The 19,503-nt window shown below is 36.0% G+C and overlaps 4 protein-coding genes across 6 annotated transcripts; 2 read left to right on the plus strand and 2 right to left on the minus strand.

The window, feature by feature from the left end:
- Positions 1 to 56: 56 nt before the first annotated feature.
- On the minus strand, positions 57 to 11,695 carry LOC121736071 (DNA-directed RNA polymerase III subunit RPC4). 2 transcript variants are annotated; one of them, XM_042127122.1, is made up of 9 exons: positions 11,447 to 11,695; positions 11,219 to 11,346; positions 10,276 to 10,382; positions 9,305 to 9,434; positions 5,125 to 5,199; positions 4,547 to 4,653; positions 2,218 to 2,310; positions 854 to 961; positions 57 to 297 (listed from the first exon to the last, which is right to left on the minus strand). In XM_042127122.1, the coding sequence occupies exons 1-9, from the start codon at positions 11,605 to 11,607 to the stop codon at positions 139 to 141; spliced, it is 1,068 nt and encodes a 355-aa protein (XP_041983056.1). In that variant the 5' UTR covers positions 11,608 to 11,695; the 3' UTR covers positions 57 to 138. The 2 variants fall into 2 exon arrangements, with proteins under 2 accessions (XP_041983056.1, XP_041983057.1); XM_042127123.1 differs by lacking the exon at positions 5,125 to 5,199.
- A 159-nt stretch (positions 11,696 to 11,854) lies between these two features.
- Positions 11,855 to 13,804, plus strand: LOC121736052. 2 transcript variants are annotated; one of them, XM_042127094.1, is made up of 4 exons: positions 11,855 to 12,025; positions 12,101 to 12,340; positions 13,063 to 13,209; positions 13,484 to 13,804. In XM_042127094.1, exons 1-4 carry the CDS (start codon positions 11,932 to 11,934, stop codon positions 13,537 to 13,539), a joined length of 537 nt encoding a protein of 178 aa, XP_041983028.1. In that variant the 5' UTR covers positions 11,855 to 11,931; the 3' UTR covers positions 13,540 to 13,804. The 2 variants fall into 2 exon arrangements, with proteins under 2 accessions (XP_041983028.1, XP_041983029.1); XM_042127095.1 differs by having other exon boundaries at positions 11,855 to 12,019.
- Positions 13,805 to 13,919: 115 nt separating this feature from the next.
- Positions 13,920 to 15,249, minus strand: LOC121736053 (trafficking protein particle complex subunit 2). The gene is made up of 3 exons (XM_042127096.1): positions 15,036 to 15,249; positions 14,720 to 14,869; positions 13,920 to 14,470 (listed from the first exon to the last, which is right to left on the minus strand). The coding sequence occupies exons 1-3, from the start codon at positions 15,123 to 15,125 to the stop codon at positions 14,291 to 14,293; spliced, it is 420 nt and encodes a 139-aa protein (XP_041983030.1). The 5' UTR covers positions 15,126 to 15,249; the 3' UTR covers positions 13,920 to 14,290.
- Positions 15,250 to 15,558: 309 nt separating this feature from the next.
- LOC121736215 lies at positions 15,559 to 17,333 on the plus strand. The gene is made up of 3 exons (XM_042127304.1): positions 15,559 to 15,890; positions 15,978 to 16,149; positions 17,187 to 17,333. Exons 1-3 carry the CDS (start codon positions 15,657 to 15,659, stop codon positions 17,312 to 17,314), a joined length of 534 nt encoding a protein of 177 aa, XP_041983238.1. The 5' UTR covers positions 15,559 to 15,656; the 3' UTR covers positions 17,315 to 17,333.
- Positions 17,334 to 19,503: the final 2,170 nt, after the last annotated feature.

Raw genomic sequence — 19,503 nt, forward strand, 5'->3', positions numbered from 1 at the left:
AATCATTAAAATATTATTGATTTTTGACTAATGAATGAAAAAAAAAACTAAAAACCAGGGTTTAATAACAAAACTTGTTTTTATTACATAAACTGTACAATACAATAATAGGATTTCGCCATCCGCCTTGTCTATGGTCTAAACCGCCATGTCCTGAAACATGGACTCCCAGTGCGGAGTCACATTGAGTTTGTGCTGCAGCGGACCCAGGGACACGAGGTTAGCGGAGCGCGAGGACTCGTCCACACCCACGGAGACGACCTCCTGGTAGAAAGATGCTTTCGTTCCCGAACACACCTGATAAAATCAAAGCAAAAATCTTATAAGATTGAAAGAAGATATGTTTTTTATTTTCGTTTGTTACTAAGGTTGTCCTAGTCGGGAGTTCAAAATTACTATAATTGCTGTGAGTTCTGAACTTAAAACACACACAAATATACACATTTTTATATTGGAGACCGGGCCAACCTTTAAAAAGGCGAAGAAGTGTCATACATCTTTCTCTTTTACTCTCATGGGTTTTTACTTTTTACTTTTTAGGTATTATAGGTCTACCAGAATCTGATGGCAAAAAGTGAGAAAAATAATTGACTCCAGCAATACCGGGGTAATTGTAATAGTATTGATCCTTTTTTTCTCCATAAAGCGGCTGATACTGTGTGTTAAGCATGCAAATATAAAAATTTATCCAATGATCAAGGATATTTTTTGAAAATCTGTTGTCTAAAAGTGCCGTCAGATTCTGGTAGACCTATACATTTGATGTTTGTGATTTGTTTGAATCTAATACACCACTAATCGTTTAGAAAATGTCTAGCGTTGTCTCATTCATGACAGACTATTTTTTTAATACCTCGAATAGCGTGTCGCCTAGTTTGAGCGTGACGCGGCCGGAGCGGTGCACGCGCAGGCTGCCGATGCGACCCTCCTCCAGCTCCGACAGCCGACAGCGGTTGTCCACCTGGGTAACACAACAAACAAATACGAATAAAAACAAATAAATAAATACTTAAATATCGACCTCTGTGGCTCAGTTGGTGGGCTGTTGGTAGCTCAAGCCGGGGGTCGCGGGTTCGAATCCCGCCGACGGAACAAAAAGTTTTCAAAGTTCCTGGGTCATGGATGTGTATTAAATATGTGTATCATATTTAATACACATCCAACGTGCTCCAACGTCATATTTTTCAACGCTACGATAGCGTTGAAAAATATGACGTTGGAGCACCAAAATGATAGCGAATTTATTCCTCTGCGCTATCATAGCGTTGAGAAAATCAAACTTATCTCTATAAATAATACACAATGTGGTTTTTATTATAGCCCCATTCATGGCCCTTTTGACTACTCACATGATGCATTGATAGTTTTATGTGAAACAGTAATACTTACTTACATTGGTGTCACAAAAAAACTGTGTACACAGCCCGACTGAGGTTCAAATGTGAACTGTCGAGAAATGGCGGATATTACGAGATTTTCCATAGAATACGTAAAAACTCAACTCAGCGTTGCTACCTCCCGATTTTACCTTCCCTAACACCCAATCAATAATGATAACAATAAATCGGTATTATTGATGACGTTTAAAATGTGGGGTAGAATTGATGTTTCTAACGATTCATTTGATTTTAAAAAGTTTATAAAGAAACTTATCTAAAAATACTATAAGAATTAGATGAGGTAATAGCCATTTATGTAAGTGTTCATAACATATCCGATTTATCTTCAAATCCGTCATACTTACTGCTACAGCGACAGTTAAAGTGCACCTCTTCCACGGCGGATTGTATATTTTAAGCTATTTTCTTACCTTTTTTTATGTTTAATTGTAAATATATTTTTAGGCTATTATTGGAACTCAAATAATTCTAATGCATGCTTGAGTACTTTGTTTCCTTCGTTAGAATCAGTTTTCGAGCATAAGATAAACACAATAATTTTTAAAATACAAAGGGCGGAAAAAAAATAATTGCAAAATCAGCAAAAATTGGCGGCCTCGCCAATAAACTTACATAATATAACGAGCGCCTTAGGCCAAGTTCTAATAGAAACATGCATTTGTCCAATGAAATTGAATATAGGTCAAGTAGCCTATAAATTATAGGCTAGATATATAAAATTTGATATTGTACCTTTATTGAAGTCGGTTAAAAAAACTAATTTGCATTTTAACTGCAAATGTAAAGTTGAAAAGTGTATTTTCCTGGTGATACTCACTGGCTTCTCCTCTGTATCAGTGGACGTGGTTGGCTGGTCCTTCCGTCGGGGCTCATCTGCCGCCCCGCCGCGCCCCGGCAGACTGTCCGCCAGCTGTAACATACATACAAGTATAATAATAATTATAGGCAGTGTAAAACTTGAAGATCACGTCTTCGTGATCAGACAGGGTGGCCAACCCATCAGACCGATCACAGCCATGAGATAGCATTGAATTGACATAAGCCGACCATATGAGGCTGGTCCATAGTAGTGGTAGTAGTAGTAGTAACAGTACAATAACTACCAAAAACGTAGGTACTTTAAGGCCGGGCGCGCACTAGCGGCCAAGCCGCAGCTGCCAAACCGCGGCGGCCATCGAGATAGATATCTACCTTTAAGTATGAAACCGCCATAGACGACGCGCACCTAGCCGCAACGCGGTCCAGCGTCCACACCATACTTTCGATGGCCGCCGCGACCTGGCCACTGCGGCCTGGCCGCTAGTGCGCACCCGGGCTAATAGCTAACAATAAGGTATAGTCTGTCAAAAAAGGTGAAGAAATTAAAAAGTGCTAACATCGGCGTGAAACAGCGCTTGCGCTCTGTTTCGCCGAGTGAGTGAGTTTACCGGAGGCCCAATTTTTCCCTACCCTTCCCTATTCCCTCTTAAAAGGCCGGCAACGCACCTGCAGTTCTTCTGATGCTGCGAGTGTCCATGGGCGACGGAAGTTGCTTTCCATCAGGTGACCCGTTTGCTCGTTTGCCCCCTTATCTCATAAAAAAAAAAACATCGTAGTGTCATCTCTTTTTTCAGATTGATTTGAAAGGGATGACACTACGATATTGCCACTTTTTAATTTCTTCACTTTTTTGACAGACTATATGTTACAGACTAATCGCGATCTACAATTACCAGGCTTGATTTTAATTAAATCTGTCGCCAACGTAGAATAGTCTATCTATAGGGAATGTATAATAATGGAATGGAAAATAAGGACTAAGAAGGAATGACATTGAGGAAGTGTCCTGTCATTCCTTCATAGTCCTTATTTTCCATTGAATACACGCACGTTTGTATTACGGGCTTTCATTTTACTCAATTAGAGGTACTTGCGGCTACTTTTAACAAGGCAACCCAACATTAATCCATTCTATACGTTCTAAAGGTTAATGAATAAGAAAATAAAAAATGAAAGAGCGTTGCTTCGCAGGTACCTTGCGCATTCCTTAAGGAACAGCAGCTGGTATAGAAAACAAAATATGCTTAGATAAATAATTGGTCTCGCGCGCGCGCTCGACTAGATACCGCGCTGTATAGAAAACATAGATTCACGAATGCGGCACCTCAATATTGTAGTGTGTGTAAAACAATGCACAAATATTGTTGTGTGCGTAGATAATCGGGTTGTCAGATACGTGACTGGTGCCCAATCAATGGGGAAAAATTTGTTGCTGTGGTCTTGTAATTTATTATTATTGTATATTAGTAAGTGCTGATTTTTCAATCACCAGATAAACTTTACCATTGGAATAAAGTCCATTCGAAAAGAATGCGACAAAATAACAACGTTGTTTAGGTCAACGAAATATAATGGGTACAATATTGATGAGAAAATAATACAAAAACAATGGTAGGAAGTTTAACGAAAGTTAAGAATGAGTCATAAAAAAGCAAATGTTAAATTTGTTTTCTCATTTGTTACTGTATTGTGTACATAAAATATAAACTGTATTTAAGATTTTTATTATAATATGATACTCATAATTCATATTTATTAATACACATTCATGATCCAGGAACTTTGAAAACTTTTTGTTCCGTTGGCGGGATTCGAACCAGCTACCCTAGCTAGAGATTTTAATGCGCTCATCCACTCATCCACTATGTATATATAATAAAATAAGATATAATAAATAAATAAATAAAAATCACAATCTCAGAAAAATTTGGGAATTTTTAGTTTATGGTAATTGGCAACACTGAACATCAAGCGGTACTCCGATCCGAATTTTCAGGTTTATATTATTTTTCTGTGTTTATGACGATTTATATAATATTTACTGATGGTATGTGATGCCAGTACCTTTCTTGTTTCTTGTAGTGTTATTATTGCATAGTCTCACTACGCAAATTGGCATTTTGCTACGGACGTAACTTAAAATTTCGAAAATTATCGACACATCTACCTCACCCGAAGCTTGCGGCGCGACTGGCGCGGTTACGCCCGATGAGGCGTATTATTTGTTGCCGCATTTTTCAAGTACTCCGACGGTATCTAGTCGTAGCGCGAGCGCGAGACCAATCATTCATCTAAGAAAATATGTATTTACGCACAAAAAACATTACCTGTAACAATATCAACGACGGTTGGTCACTCTTCAGTAGATTCACAACATTTGTGTCCTCAAATACTTCTTTCATATCTATTGGCGGCTTCACATCTAACAGTGGGCCTAAAATAATTAAATACGTTACAAAAAAGTTTAAACAACATAATTTGTAAGTATAATGAATGAAAAGCAAATTCGCCCCAATCTTTAGCTGTAATGTTAAACTGATCTTAAATATACAATTATCAATTTTTATCCCAATGTACAGCAAAACCAAGTTATAATATTCACAAACGTTATTTTATGAAAGTAACAAAACACTAACTATTAAAGATTCATTTTCTTACTAAACTTTTTCTCTTATAAGCGTGGATAAGTATTTCTTGGCTACATTTTATTTAAGCATTTCTATAACACTCGTTATTGACTTCAACAGCCAGTGTGTTCTTAACATGGCTTTACTGTACACAAAAGCAAAAATATGTCGCTGTTTTGGCGAGCTGGCTGCTAAGTAAGCTGCTTTAGCATCGTCAGTAGCTGAAACGAAATAATCCGCCCCGCGTTATGACAATGCAGGGTAATACATTTCCTTACTGGCTCCGTCTGTTGGCTCCTCCTTGACAACTACTGTTTGTCTGGCCCTCGCCGCCTTCTGTTTACTAGCCCAGCCTATAAGAAATGTGGTCAAAGGTGATTTTGCAGAAGGGAAAATGCATTGATGATACATAATTTATTTATATATCAATCCCTGATTTCTGTTGAAATATCACTAAGATATGGGAGATTAAAGTTTAAAGTCGAGAGATAGAAAGAAGAGTATGTAGGTAAAAGAGAATAAAAAAAACCACACATACATGCTATTTTAGCAGAATGCTAGGTTTACAATACAAATTGAGAATTTGCAAGGCACATGAATTTATGTTAATTAAAATTCATTAAATAGAAACATTACTTATTGCTGAAACTTAGTGTCCAACTAAAGCTTTGACCAAAAAACCACATTGTTATATTATAATAGTTGCACAGTGCACTACCTACCACAAACATTTGCATGCTCATCCTATACATGGTGTTATGTGACTATAGCACTGTAAAATTTGTTCACATTGTATTCTTATGATGGCTTTTTTTAGTATTGAAATGTCCTAAACAGTAATGTTTTGTTTGGACAATCACTACCTTAAGCATCACACTAGCTATTTGACCGAGCTTTGCTCGGTATTCGATAAAACACGAATTAAATGACATTTTCTAAAAAGACCGAAATCGCTCAATGAGCGTAAAAATGGCTCACAACGCGTTGACGCGTTGTGAGCCATTTTTACGCCATTTTTACGCTCATTGAAACGAAATTCGCGTCGTGGCTCTAATGAAAACGGCCACGATGCGTTCTGGCAATCACAAAAAGACCATAACGCGAAATTCGTGTCGTTATGCTATTCGTTTTTCTTGATTTGTGTGTATGGAAGATTATATTTGAAATACCACGCGTAGTACAAAATAAATTTTCTTTTACTAAATCACTGCATAACGTGTTTATCATTATTATTTATAAAATATCCATAATTCCATACTATACGTACTAATATTATTACTGTATGTCTGGCGCAACGTAGTTGCGGGCATCAACTAGTAGTATTATATTTAAATTATATCTATATATATAAAACTCAAAGGTGACTGACTGATTGACATAGTGATCTATCAACGCACAGCCCAAACCACTGGACGGATCGGGCTGAAATTTGGCATGCAGGTAAATGTTATGGCGTAGGCATCCGCTAAGAAAGGATTTTGATAAATTCCAACCCCAAGGGGTTTAAATAGGGGATGAAAGTTTGTATATAATAATACTTCTTAACGCGAGCGAAGCCGCGGGCAAAAGCTCATTATAAATAAAAATAAAGCTAAATTTTTATAATTTACTAGCTGTTGCCCGCGACTTCGTCCGCGTGGACTTCAGTTTATAGCGCGCGGTGTTAATAAAATTGGTGTCAAAAGCTTTTTCGAAACCCTGGTACCCCTTAAATCAAAATACCCAAAACAGCCGTGTAGTGTGCACGTAATATGATTTTTTTTAAATTAAACTTTTTTATACCAAGCTTATTTAGCGTTACAACTTACAAACTTAGCTGCATAATGCATTACACAACTTTAGCTTTGCCCAATACCCATAAACTATTTAGTATATTTTATTATTGGTAGACAGTTGTTTATGATATCTATGTTGGTAAGTGAGTTATTTAATAACATGTATAACAATCGAAAGAATCAAAACATTAACTCAATATGGTACCACCTTTTATAGAAATACATATGAGCAAGCGATAGCGCGATCTAGGCGACCCTTGGCGCCATCTGTTCCAGTTTTTGGAACTAACTTAATTTGAACAAATTTACGCATAAACACCCCCTTACAACCCCTTTTTCCAGTAAGAAGTAGCCTATGTCCTTTCTTAGGCTTTAGACTATCTGTGTACAAAATTTCATTACAATGGGTTCAGTAGTTTTGGCGCTGTTGTTTTTGAATTTGATATCTGAGTTGGTAGGTGAGTTATTAGTTAGTAACGTGTATAACAATCGAAAGAATCAAAATATTAACTCAGGATGGTACCACCTCTTATAGAAATACATATGAGCAAGCGATAGCGCGATCTAGGCGACTCTTGGCGCCATCTGTTCCAGTTTTTGGAACTAACTTAATTTGAACAAATTTACGCATAAACACCCCCTTACAACCCCTTTTTCCAGTAAGAAGTAGCCTATGTCCTTTCTCAGGCTTTAGACTATCTGTGTACAAAATTTCATTACAATGGGTTCAGTAGTTTTGGCGCTGTTGTTTTTGAATTTGATATCTAAGTTGGTAGGTGAGTTATTAGTTAGTAACGTGTATAACAATCGAAAGAATCGAAAAATCTAACTCAACATGGTACCACCTCTTATAGAAATACGCATGAGCAAGCAATAGCGCGATCTAGGGGAGTCTTGGCGCCATCTGTTTTGCATTTTTGGAACTAACTTAATTTGACCAAATTTACGCATTTTCACCCCCTTACAACCCCTTTTTCCAGTTAAAAAGTAGCCTATGTCCTTTCTCAGGCTTTAGACTATCTGTGTACAAAATTTCATTACAATCGGTTCAGTAGTTTTGGCGTTTGGCGTGAAAGCGAGACTGACAGACAGACAGACAGACAGACAGAGATACTTTCGCATTTATAATATTAGTATAGATTATGTGCACACTGCACAGCTGTTTTTGGGTATTTTGATTAATTAAGGGCCGCGCTACACCGGAATGGCAGCGGCGAGGCGAGCACTTTCAGCGCTGCCATTCCGGTGTAGCACGGCCCTAAGAGGGGTACCACTTACCAGGGTTTTAAAAAGTTTTTAAATTTGACACAAATTTTGTTGACACCGCGCGCTATAAACTAAAGTCCACGTGGACGAAGTCTCGGGCAACAGCTAGTTATGAATAAAAACAATAATATATAATAAAGTAAGTATGATTAGTTCTGTTACAAAAATGAAGTAAAAAATAAAACGCCATCTGTTTTCATATATTAAAATTAAAATGTTGATTGCATTGATATATTTTCTGGATCGAATATAGGCCAACACGGTACACTCGTCTATAAGATAAAATAGATTGATTATTATTATACCAAGTGATAATATTATTAAACATAATATTCTAACGTATTAAAAACTATAAACAAAAACATAATAACTAATAAGTATGATTAGTTCTATGTTACAATGAAGTAAAAAATAAAACGCCATCTGTTGAATCGTATTAGAACTAAAATGTTCATTGCATCGATATATTTCTGGATTTTTTATAATATTATACATAAAATATATTTAAGATTTTTGAAATATTATTTTAATACACATCCAAGACCCAGGAACATTGAAAACTTTTTGTTCCGCCTGCGGGACTCGAACCCAGGACCCCCGGGATGAGCGCTGGCCACGCGCAATGCGAATTAATTTTCATCGATATTTTCATGGAAATAAGATATTTTCCCACATCAAAATGTAGCCTATGTCTTTTCTCAGACTCTAGAATAACTGTGTACAAAATTTCATTGCAATCGGTTCAGTAGTTTTGGCGTGAAAGCGAGACAGACAGACAGACAGACAGACAGACAGAGATACTTTCGCATTTATAATATTAGTATAGATTAAGATCAGATTACCTTATATTTAAAAAAAAAAACAACAACAACAAACAATAACACGTTGCGCCAGACAGACAGACAGTAATTATATTAGCACGGATATTATGGCAATATTGATATTTTCAAATAATAATAAAAACACGTTATGCAGTGATTTAGTAAAAGAAAACATATTTTGTAGTACGCGTGGCTTCGATCACTAATTAGTGATCGAAGACGCGTGGTAATTTAAATATAATTTTCCATACCTATGGACGATTAATCAATTAAGAACGAATCAAGAAGAAAAACGAATAGCATATCAGCCACGACACGAATTTCACGTTATGGTCTTTTTGTGATTGCCAGAACACGTCGTGGCTGTTTCACTGTGACCACAACGCGTTGTGAGCCATTTTTTCGCTCATTGAGCGATTTCGGTCTTTGAGCGTAACATATATATATATGCAAGAATTGCTCGTTTAAAGATATAAGATAAGATATAGTCCTAAGATAGTGGATTCGTGGAAATCTATAGTTTTAGCGGTGAAATTTGACCGCTTGGGAGTTAAAGCTTAAGACAGTAAGTTGCAAGTTTGTCCAGGGTAACTCACCACCATCATCCATGGGCAGTTTGACCGGTGCTTCCACGTCCAGCGCATGCTTGAAGTCCTCCGCCTCTTCATCGGACCCCGTCTCACCAAATGCTGCTTTTATTTTTTCCTCCTCTAGCTCCTTATCAATCTAGGATTATAAAATATATTAAATTAAATTCTCAAATAAAATTAAAACCATTAATAATTTGCTTTTTAAGTGCCTGATAGACATACGAACTTAAAGTACGCGGGTTTTAAGTTCGCGAACTTACTCGGCTCGCGTCGGTGACACACGAGAATCGCTCACACTGGATTACCATGCCCCCAGGCTCGCGGCGCCAATATACCAATCGATAGGGGGCGCCAAGGGGAGCAAAAAAGCTCAGATAAACTTTTCTCAAAAATCAACCCCTGTCGAAAGACAGGCTGAAATGTGACCCTCGTTAGTACGGAGAAAATACTTAGAAAAATTTTGACGACAAAAATACTACCCCCTATGACCACCCCTTTTTATTATACCAATCGATAGGGGGCGCCAAGGGAAGCAAAAAAGCTCAGATAAACTTTTCTCAAAAATCAACCCCTGTCGAATGACAGGCCGAAATGTGACCCTTGTTAGTATGGTGAAAATACTTAGAAAAATTTGGCTAAGGTTTAGGAACCTACGTCAACCCATTCCCGGCCCCAGCCAGTTCCAAAAGTTTCAAATATTCTGTCAGAGAACTAAAGATTCAGCTATCTGGTACCGACTTCAAAATGATGAAGATTGAGTACAGAAATAGTTGAGGTTTAGCCGAATTCGGAAAAAGGCACTAGATAGGAAAAATTATTTAATACTTTTTAGTTCATATTATAAGGATGTTATTATTGTTTTTACCTTGGAAGTCAGTTTTAATTTTTTGTTAAAAATAATTACCTGTCATGTGACTTTTTGTTGGACAGACAAGAAGGATTTGTAGCTAGGGGCTTAATATATAAAAACCACTTACTTTTACAACATCCTTAACTCTGATAGTTGGTTTCTGTAGTGCAGGAGCTGGTTCCGAGTCCCTGCCGTATGAGAACCTGCTGGAACGTCTCTCCACACTTCCAAGTCCTGGAAAAAGACATGATTTCTATCAACTTTCACTTGAATATATTAAAATTGTATAGTAATTTTTGTGACTATTCTCTTTGATGAGATCAGGGCTTTTCTTTATTATTACCCACATATTTTACTTTTTACTGCTACCAAGAACTAGCGTTAATTACAATACTAAACAACCTGCAAACTCTCAAAGACCCTGCATCTCAAAAGACAGTCAACACCACAGACATAGATCATGATAGATACTGCATGTGTATGTACTTTGCGTGCCATATCGTGCTCCCAAACGACGAGCAATGCTCGTCTTTCAAAAGTCTGTTCTTTAGTCTGCTATCGGAATCGGACGTCAATCGGAATTTTAATAGTGCCTAAATGCCTAAAAGTGCCGTATTGAGCTGTAGAAATTCAAATAGAAACGTTGGCCTAGATAATGGACACTTTTCTTGTCACCGGTACCTCACAGACCACAGTAGATACAAAAAAGTGGCAAGCTCGTTTTCATACAAATTGAGAGACATGCGGTATCTATCTTGGTCTATGTCTGTGGTCAACACACTTGGAACTCTTATGCCGGCTCTCGACATAGGCGAACGCGTTGGCCCAATGTGTAGAACGGGCGTTCGCGCGTTGGCCAACGTCTAAATACCTACGGCCAACGCGCAAACGCCCGTTCTACACATTGGGCCAACGCGTCTGCAGACGCGTTGGCCAACGCGTTCGCCTATGTCGAGAGCCGCCATTAGACGGGTGACGAAAATAGCTTTCCGAGAATCTGTAATGTACATTTTCTAATATATTCCCTAGTTTTATAAAAAAATGTTATTGAATTAATAATTAGTAATTACCTTCAGAAAATACACCACTGGATTTGATTATATTTGGGCCATTTTTATTAAAGTTTTTCTTATCATTCCTGTTGTTTCTTTTGTTTTTGTCATCTTTCTTCTGATCCCTTGAGCCAGAGGTTGAGGGCCTTAAATAAAAAAAAAACAAGAAGCTATAATATTTTTATTTATATGTTAGCCACTAGGGGCTTATACAATCACAGTAGGTATAAAATTATGATAACTTACCCTTTATTCTTATTCCTAGTAACGTTAAGGTTCGGGGTAAAAACTTTTTTATTTGGTTTAGCACCACCGAGTGATAAATCCCTTGGCGCTTTCAAAGATGCCAATCTTTGAAGAGGATCAGTAGTCCCATTCACGCTAGGTTTTTCATTGTTATTCGACATTTTTTAACTTAAATTTACTAAATAAAGCAGCTATTTTTAAGGAACCACATGCAAGTTGTAAACATTGCAAAAGCCAAAACACTGAAAAATGTCAAATGAATAATGATTTGTCAAAAACGTCAACTGGCCATTGACATTTGACTTTTTTAATGAAACAAAGTAGGCTGTATGATTGAACTTCTTTGCTTTATTTGTTCATTGTTGTGGTTTTTAAATTTTATGATATTTAAAAAAAAAAAAACAATTTCAAACGCGCAACGAGCTTTTGTAGCGTTTGTCTATTTTAATTTTTGATCGTATTTTAATTTTAAAAGAATTAAAGCCATGGCTGAACCTCTTTTCAATATATTTGGTGACCATTTCGCGAGACAAACTACGAAGAGCATCTTACGGCAACCTCTGACAAACATTGGTAACGGTAAGAATGTACTAACAAAGTGTATAATTTATTGTAAATTGCTTTTGTTATAACTTTACTTATTTATTGCTTTAGAAAATCTCGGCAAAACTGTGTCAAGCGGTCCAGTGAAACCGAACGAGCCGATCAAGAAGATTGGCGAATTAAAAAAGTCGTTTCTGTCCAATACTGGTAAAGCTCTACAGAACACGAATAATACGCCTAGACAAGTGTTCACGCCGCGCGCCATCAACGTTGGACTCATCTACAACGACAGAGACGACGACGGTGTATCAATGCACGAGCTAAAGTTTACTAAACCAAAATATAACTATGGTATGTATATGAAGTAGCATAACAAAACATAAGTGGTCTCTGAAAGGTCAAATTTTTGCTGAAGTAGATGTAGAAGTGGCCATAAATGTTTGATCTTAGCCAAAAGTTTGAAAATCTCCCAGCTGAATTTGGCTATGTATATTTATATACAGGAGGTAGCGGCTGAAACCTAAGCCTTGTTCAGGCATTAATATTAAGCTTTTGTACCCTATCCTTTCTAGTCGTATCCTCATGGCTAAAGGACGTGACCACCAAAATTTGCTTTTTGGGCTATCCCAAAAAGCAAATTTTGTACCCTACTTGTCTTTGTACCCTATAATAGTTGTCAATTCATTAAGTTTGTTTACTGAGGGCCTGTTTCACCACTCTGATAAAGTGCCTAATAGCTTTGTCTACACTGTGCCTTTTTCTGTTCGTCAAGGGCATGCATTATAGCACAGTCAACAGCGAATGTGAGACATGCCCTCTGACCGTATCCAAAACTCAAAAATGACTATATTGGCGTTGCGTTCCTTGACGCATTCACTTATTGAATGCGCCAATATGAAAGTTGATGACGAAAAATTAAAGATGAAAGTGTGGACATAACTATTAGGCTATTCACAACTTTTTGACAGATTCTCCATACTTGATCTGTCATGTTAATTGGTGGATAGCCTTATCAGGAAGTGGTGAAACAGGCCCTTAATAATTTTTGCAATTTTGTGATTTATTATTTACAGACAATTACCACACAGATGCTCTGGACTATCTGCCAACTTTTGAGCCGAAACTGTCACCAATAAAGCCACCACCCACAACTCCACCTCCGACTCGGAAGGCTTTTGATATGGAGTTTGATTGCTCTTATGAGGATGACTTCTTTACAGGTTAAACAAAAGATAATTACCTCCATAGAAATAAAAATATTCACATTGCCAAAAGGTCCTCTTGTCTTTATTTGGCATATTGGAAATTTAAACAGCCTTAAATCATAGTTATAGCTGCATAAATGTTTTATTAGCAAGGGAGAGATATTCACGGACAGTAATCTTGGTTCAGTTAGGCTTCTTACATGAACAGCACACACACAAGTGCTGTTCGTCTGTAAGAAGCCTTATCCAATTTTTTTTTCTCTTAATGTCAATCCTTTTTTATTTTCAGATGATTTCTCCTGCGACAGTGTGCCAGACTTTGAAATTGATATTCCAGATGTTTAATATTTATGTTTGTATTTTTGTAAGAAACTGTAAAGAAAATCTAGTGATTTTCCACCAAAAGATTAGAATGTAAATAATTGACTTATGATAGGACTTTTTATATTGGCATTTTCTTGGATGAAGACACAAAAATCTGTGATTAAATTGTTCAGCATGAATTTCGTGAAAAGGTCCTTAGTTTTGTTTAGAAGTAACCCACAAAATGTGATAGACAAAAGTATTACTGTATTTCGTTTATAGTTACAATAAAAATTTAATAAACCAGTAAGATTTTTTTACCTAAAAAATAAATTCTTCCAAGGAATGCACCAATGCTAGGTGAGTCTAATGAAGTTCTGGCCCAACTGTGGAACGGTATTCTTATTAAGAAAAACAAAAACTATAAAAATAATTTATATACTTCAACATACATTATAATATTATACAACTTAATCTCAAAAACACTACTGCAATATGCGAGTCAGCAAACAAAAGCATTAGACACAAGCCCACCACTCCTTGTTTATTGCACTCACACATTTTGATATACTATCTTCTACAATATACAACTCCATTTAACCTCTCAAGCCCCAAGCGGTTGAATTGGACTGCGATAACAATAGCATAACTTTAGATTTCCAAGAATCCGTGATCGATGGAATGCTGAGATACAATATTTTTGTGAGTGAAAGAGATGAAACATCAGGTCTTTTACATCCCCTTAGTTTGGTGACTCGAATATAAGTAGAACAAACAATAAAATTTCTTAAACTTAGGTCAAATACTTCTTTCCAAGTAGCTGAACTTTCTTATCAAAAGCTGGGAATGTGATCAAAGTGTCTTCTTTATAGAATGGATTTAGTAATAATTTTATGTATGTCTCATAAACATCTGTGAAGAAATTTTTGATGCCATCTTCGTTGCGAGCATCATGGACCATTACAAATCTCATCTGAAAAAGTTAATTTATTTCTTAATTAATTTTTTTTATGCAGGTGGTATGCATTGTGTTGTTTGTTTTACAATACAAGTAAGAAATAATTATCTATGTAACAAAATATTGAATTCTGTATTCTCATAATGCCTACACTGGTAAAAGAAGAGGCATAAAGTATTTTTAAAGTTTATTTAGATTCTAGGTCTCTTTTTAATATATATATTTCTAGACAACTATCTAAATAACTTCTTGGATCACACATACCTGACTAGCAGTAACAAAGGCAGAGACAAACCACTGATTAAACTTATCCACTGATTTGAGGTACATGTTCGTGACTTTCCACATGTGCTCGTCCACTAAATCTAATGCAGCATGAGCAATAAATTGGTTAAGGTGACGATTGTCTTCTTTCTATAAAGGGTATAAAAAATTCCACCTCAATTAATTCTAAGCACTGACAAAATGAATAAGCAGGAGTCTTACATAGATTAAGTGGTGATGGTGTCAGGTGTGTAATCAGAGGTGATATTTACATAGATTAAGTGACTAATATAACATTAGTTTCTTAAAATCCCACCTTTACTTCTTTGGTGACGGGTATAAAATCCATTTCGAAAATTGGGTTGTCTGAATGCCCTACAATAACAAAGTAGTATGTTCCAGCCATTGCTTGTAACGAACTTAATTTTCACATATAGCTTCTTGTAGTATTAATAACTTAAACTGTGAATTGTTATTAGTAATTTAAATAAAAATGCAAAAATTGTGTTTTGAAATGGTTTTGGGATGGGAATAATTGATATTAAAATTGACATAGGATGTGTTCTAAAATTAAAACAGTTTTGGATTATGACTAGAATCGAGACTCGATAGTCGATTGCCTATCAAAATGCCAGATAGCAGTGGCTGTTACACTGTAACAAGTTTAAGAACGCACTCAATTTTTGACAATACGATAAATTTGACACCACATTGACACACTTTTTTTATTTTTTATTTTTATTGCACAAGAGTTGTGTTCTTAAGAAAAATAATCAAATTTTTAAAATTAGAATTTATAATTCATAATAATTAAAGTATTTCTACCTTTCGCTCGTCATCAAAAAATTGTAAAATTTAGTTATATAGTATTTCAGAGAGTAGAAAAACCAGTAATTGCGAACTACTTGAAAAACAAAAACCTAAATCTCGTTACAACATGGATAATAGTGCCCTTACAATACGCATAGAAAACCTAAGATTTTGGAAATCTAACAACTGGGTAAAATACAGCACCAAAAACATGTGTGACTCATTTTTAAGATTACACTTTGATCAACTTTTGATTACCACCGAGAATAAAGTGTTGGAATCAATAAACCTGAGTTCTAAAATAAAAGGTGTTTTTAAACAAGATTGTATCATACTTATTGTACTTACAGTTGGTGGTGAGGTAAGTACTTACGTAGAATACGATAAACGTTTGCTCAGCATGGCTAAATATCTCGACTTCGTCTACATAATTTAATGTTTTTTCTAGACCCGTAAAATAAAGTTTCAAATAAAAGACAACTTCGAGCAAAATCTTAAAGAATTAGCCAAAAAGTTTCCACTACTTGCTTACAATAACATTTCGTCGAACTGCAATACCTCAGCTAATGTTAAGTTTCAAAGCACAGAAGAAGTTCTAAAGGGACTACTAGATAAAGAAGGTAAGTAATTCCTCGCCATTATCTTAATAATTTATAATTAGCTGCGGCCTACGACTATTTTTATTTAAAAAACCTAGCTATAAAATCCGTTTGCGGAACATCGTAGGTAGTATTCGTAGTAGTTGATACTTGTGTTGCTATGGATGCTAACGAGTAACGACATCTAAGGTACCTGTATTAGTGCTACTGACCTCCATTATACAAGTACGCTGGACTTTAATTAAATGATACCCCTTGAAATGACTGCTGTTTTATGTTCCTATTTGGAGCGGAATCAGCGCCCCCAATGCGGGGGAAGAGAACTAAATCTGACGTAACTTGGAAATGGCCGCTATTGGTTGTCATCACTAGTATTAGTTCCAAGTACTCTCACTACTGCTATCAGCGCCAATATGGCGACTTTCAAACGTCATTTTACGTCAGATTTATTTCTCTTCCCTCGCATTGGGGGCGCTGATTCCACTTCAAATTGTCACAAAAAAGGTGGGTATCATAAGTCCGTCGTACTTGTATAATGGAGGTCAGTGATTAGTGCCAAGTGCGTGAGTGTCAAACACAAGTCACAGGTATATAGGTATGGTGTTACTCACGTGAGTAACGGAGACAGGTAGCGATGGGTCAATGGACTAATTTCTCTTAGCTATGAGTTACGACTACGAAACTGTAACATAATATTTATAATATTGTGATATTCTTCCAAAGTATTTAAAAAAGTATCGTAGAGGTAAAAGAGGACTTAAATATGCTATGCGCAAGCTTCGTGCGCGAACTGTACTCAGTCTAACAGTACAGAAACTATTTTCTCATTTACAATATTAAGGTATCTTGATTTCTCTCAACGAAAGCTTTCGTGTAACGACCTAACGACTAACCTGTCATGTTTAATGTAACGTTGAATAGTGATTAGACATTAAAATCAAATAATGATTTAAAAACCAATTTGTGTTTTTAACCGACTTCCAAAAAACGAGGAGGTTGTATTGTTGTATTATTGTATATATGTTCGGCTGTGGATATATATATATATTTTTTTACAGTGTCTCTACCGCTGCTACCAGCATCGCCAGATCTGGATCACCTGCTGAAACTCTGTATTCTCGATCCACTGTTCCCACAAACCGTCATGAAAATCCAAAGCGCCATTGAGAAAAAAATGACTCAGTGATTAGGAATTGTTCATATTACACTCACAGACGCATCTCACTATATATTATTATAAAACAAAGTTTCTTTTTTTCCCTCATGTCCCTTTGTTCCCTTTAATCTTTAAAACTCCGAAACGGATTTTGATGCGGTTTTCTTTAGTAGATAGTGATTAAAGAGGAAGGTTTATAATTACCTATAATAACGTTCATTAAATAGTGGAGAAATACTGTTAATTTTGGGGTTTCTAATTTTCTTCTGTTTGGAGACCCCAATAAATGAAAATAAAATAAATAAAAGATTTTTGTCATTTACTTTTAACTTTAAATAATGGCTAATTTTCGAAGCGATTTACCAATACGGCAACAATCCTTATTCATTATTTACAGCATATGATGATTTAAATGAATATTATCGAAGATATTACAGATTTAAAAATTGCGGGACGTAGCTTTTGCGGCGGTACCGACCAATGCTGGCCACGGGTAGTAATAATTTCTTCAGTAAGTGACATAGGCTATAATATATTTTTTACCAGTGCGAAGCCGGGGCGGGTCTCTATTTTAATGAGAAAGCTGAGTGAGCCACCTACCAACATTCACATTAGAATGTTAATTTGTAAACTTTTTACTTTATGAATCTGAGGACTCGAGAAAAATTAAATATTCCCGCGTTTTCTTCCTGACACTGACGCCGGTTTTAGTAACTGTTTTGTAATATTTAAAAAAAAGAAGCAATTACTGTCGTCCACTACACTGGACAGGCGATCGCTATCAATAAAATATTCCTATTTGAAAGTCGCCATATTGGCGCTGATTGCTATGTGAAAGCAGTAGTGAGTGTACTTGGAACTACTATTTTGCAAATGGCGGTTGTCATTTTCTATATAAATTAGTTCACAGTACGCTCACCGCGGCGCTTCAAATCGGCATAAGAAATAGCTGTCATTTTGTACGGCATAGCCCACAGAGTACTTTATTATATACTGGAATCGAGACCTCACTCTCTTTATTTTGTGGAAACCGCAATAAAGCGCCATCTGTAACTTTCGCTCGGTCTAGTACCGTCGTAAAGTTACAGATGGCGCTTTATTGCGGTACTATGGATTCTAGTATTACTATAGATACCTAAATATATTTTATAGAATATTAGATGTACATTTAAAATTAAAATAAAACAACAGAATTTTATAAATTTTATTTATTACAAGAACATTATTTTATTTCAAAACATTTTAAAGGAACACAACACTTCTACAAAGTACAAAGAGTCCTATCTCAGTTCTTGCACAGGAGCAATCTCACAGCACTTACAATTTACAAACACACAAACCGGAGGAACGGAGGCTCTACTCGACGGACATAATATTATGCACAGAAACAAACAAATTTCTCCGTAATTCGTAAGCCGCAAGAAAAAAGCGTAGACGCATATCTATGACAGATAGCACCACACTCATCCTCTTCTTCTTTTTAATAATGGCCAAATATATACTAGTAATCTGTGATAATGGCTCCTTGGTGAGTTACCAATATCAGAGTGAACTGTGAGTGGCAAAGACTCTGTGTTGAAGAAGGTCTAATGCTTAAACAAGTGTACGGTGTACTACTTTTATAAAATGAGTCTGTTGAGAGAACCTAAAACAACACAAACATTTAGGGTTAGTATTTTATTTTATTAGTATCAATAAATGTACATAACACTTTAATAAATGACGTATTTACAAAACATAACACAGATTTAAAATTGATAGGACGGGGAATGGTTGCGGGGAGAAGATCATATAGGGAACAATGGGTATTAGGACAAGAGAAAAATATATGATCCATGGTACCTTCGTCTAGCCCACACTCACAAAGGGAACTATCCCTTATCCTAATTTTTGCAAGAAAGACAGGCGAGCAACAATGTCCGAGCCTAACTCGACACACTGTTTTACATGCTTCTTTAGCACCACACTCGAAAGCAAAAAGGTTGATTGACTTTGACATCTTTGTTGGGATATTTTTTATCGATGTTACCAGAAGGAAAAATAATATTATAGCTGTTATGTTACAAAAATACAACACAGTACCTTTTATTGAAAATATTTTATTTTAAAATACTATTTTCATAAAAGATTCTGATTTTTTTTATATTTACATAATATGTATTTTAGTTACAAATAACTCAGTAGTGACATCTAGCACAATTTATGATAAAATCTGATGC

The sequence above is a fragment of the Aricia agestis genome, chromosome 18 (genome assembly GCF_905147365.1).
Source record: "Aricia agestis chromosome 18, ilAriAges1.1, whole genome shotgun sequence".
Lineage (NCBI taxonomy): Eukaryota > Metazoa > Arthropoda > Insecta > Lepidoptera > Lycaenidae > Aricia > Aricia agestis.

What these genes read in the sequence shown, in the direction of transcription:
- LOC121736053 (XM_042127096.1), bottom strand. Translation starts at nt 15,125, where the DNA reads ATGGCTGGAACATACTACTTTGTTATTGTAGGGCATTCAGACAACCCA. An exon ending in CCGTCACCAAAGAAGTAAAG is followed by an intron (nt 14,870 to 15,035) that starts GTGGGATTTTAA and finishes TACCCTTTATAG; the next exon opens with AAAGAAGACAATCGTCACCT. An exon ending in CCTTTGTTACTGCTAGTCAG is followed by an intron (nt 14,471 to 14,719) that starts GTATGTGTGATC and finishes TAACTTTTTCAG; the next exon opens with ATGAGATTTGTAATGGTCCA.
- LOC121736071 (XM_042127122.1), bottom strand. Translation starts at nt 11,607, where the DNA reads ATGTCGAATAACAATGAAAAACCTAGCGTGAATGGGACTACTGATCCT. An exon ending in CAGTGGTGTATTTTCTGAAG is followed by an intron (nt 10,383 to 11,218) that starts GTAATTACTAAT and finishes GTCTTTTTCCAG; the next exon opens with GACTTGGAAGTGTGGAGAGA. An exon ending in GAGTTAAGGATGTTGTAAAA is followed by an intron (nt 9,435 to 10,275) that starts GTAAGTGGTTTT and finishes TTATAATCCTAG; the next exon opens with ATTGATAAGGAGCTAGAGGA.
- LOC121736052 (XM_042127094.1), top strand. Translation starts at nt 11,932, where the DNA reads ATGGCTGAACCTCTTTTCAATATATTTGGTGACCATTTCGCGAGACAA. An exon ending in TCTGACAAACATTGGTAACG is followed by an intron (nt 12,026 to 12,100) that starts GTAAGAATGTAC and finishes TTATTGCTTTAG; the next exon opens with AAAATCTCGGCAAAACTGTG. An exon ending in TGAGGATGACTTCTTTACAG is followed by an intron (nt 13,210 to 13,483) that starts GTTAAACAAAAG and finishes TTTTATTTTCAG; the next exon opens with ATGATTTCTCCTGCGACAGT.
- LOC121736215 (XM_042127304.1), top strand. Translation starts at nt 15,657, where the DNA reads ATGGATAATAGTGCCCTTACAATACGCATAGAAAACCTAAGATTTTGG. An exon ending in TACTTACAGTTGGTGGTGAG is followed by an intron (nt 15,891 to 15,977) that starts GTAAGTACTTAC and finishes TGTTTTTTCTAG; the next exon opens with ACCCGTAAAATAAAGTTTCA. An exon ending in GGGACTACTAGATAAAGAAG is followed by an intron (nt 16,150 to 17,186) that starts GTAAGTAATTCC and finishes ATTTTTTTACAG; the next exon opens with TGTCTCTACCGCTGCTACCA.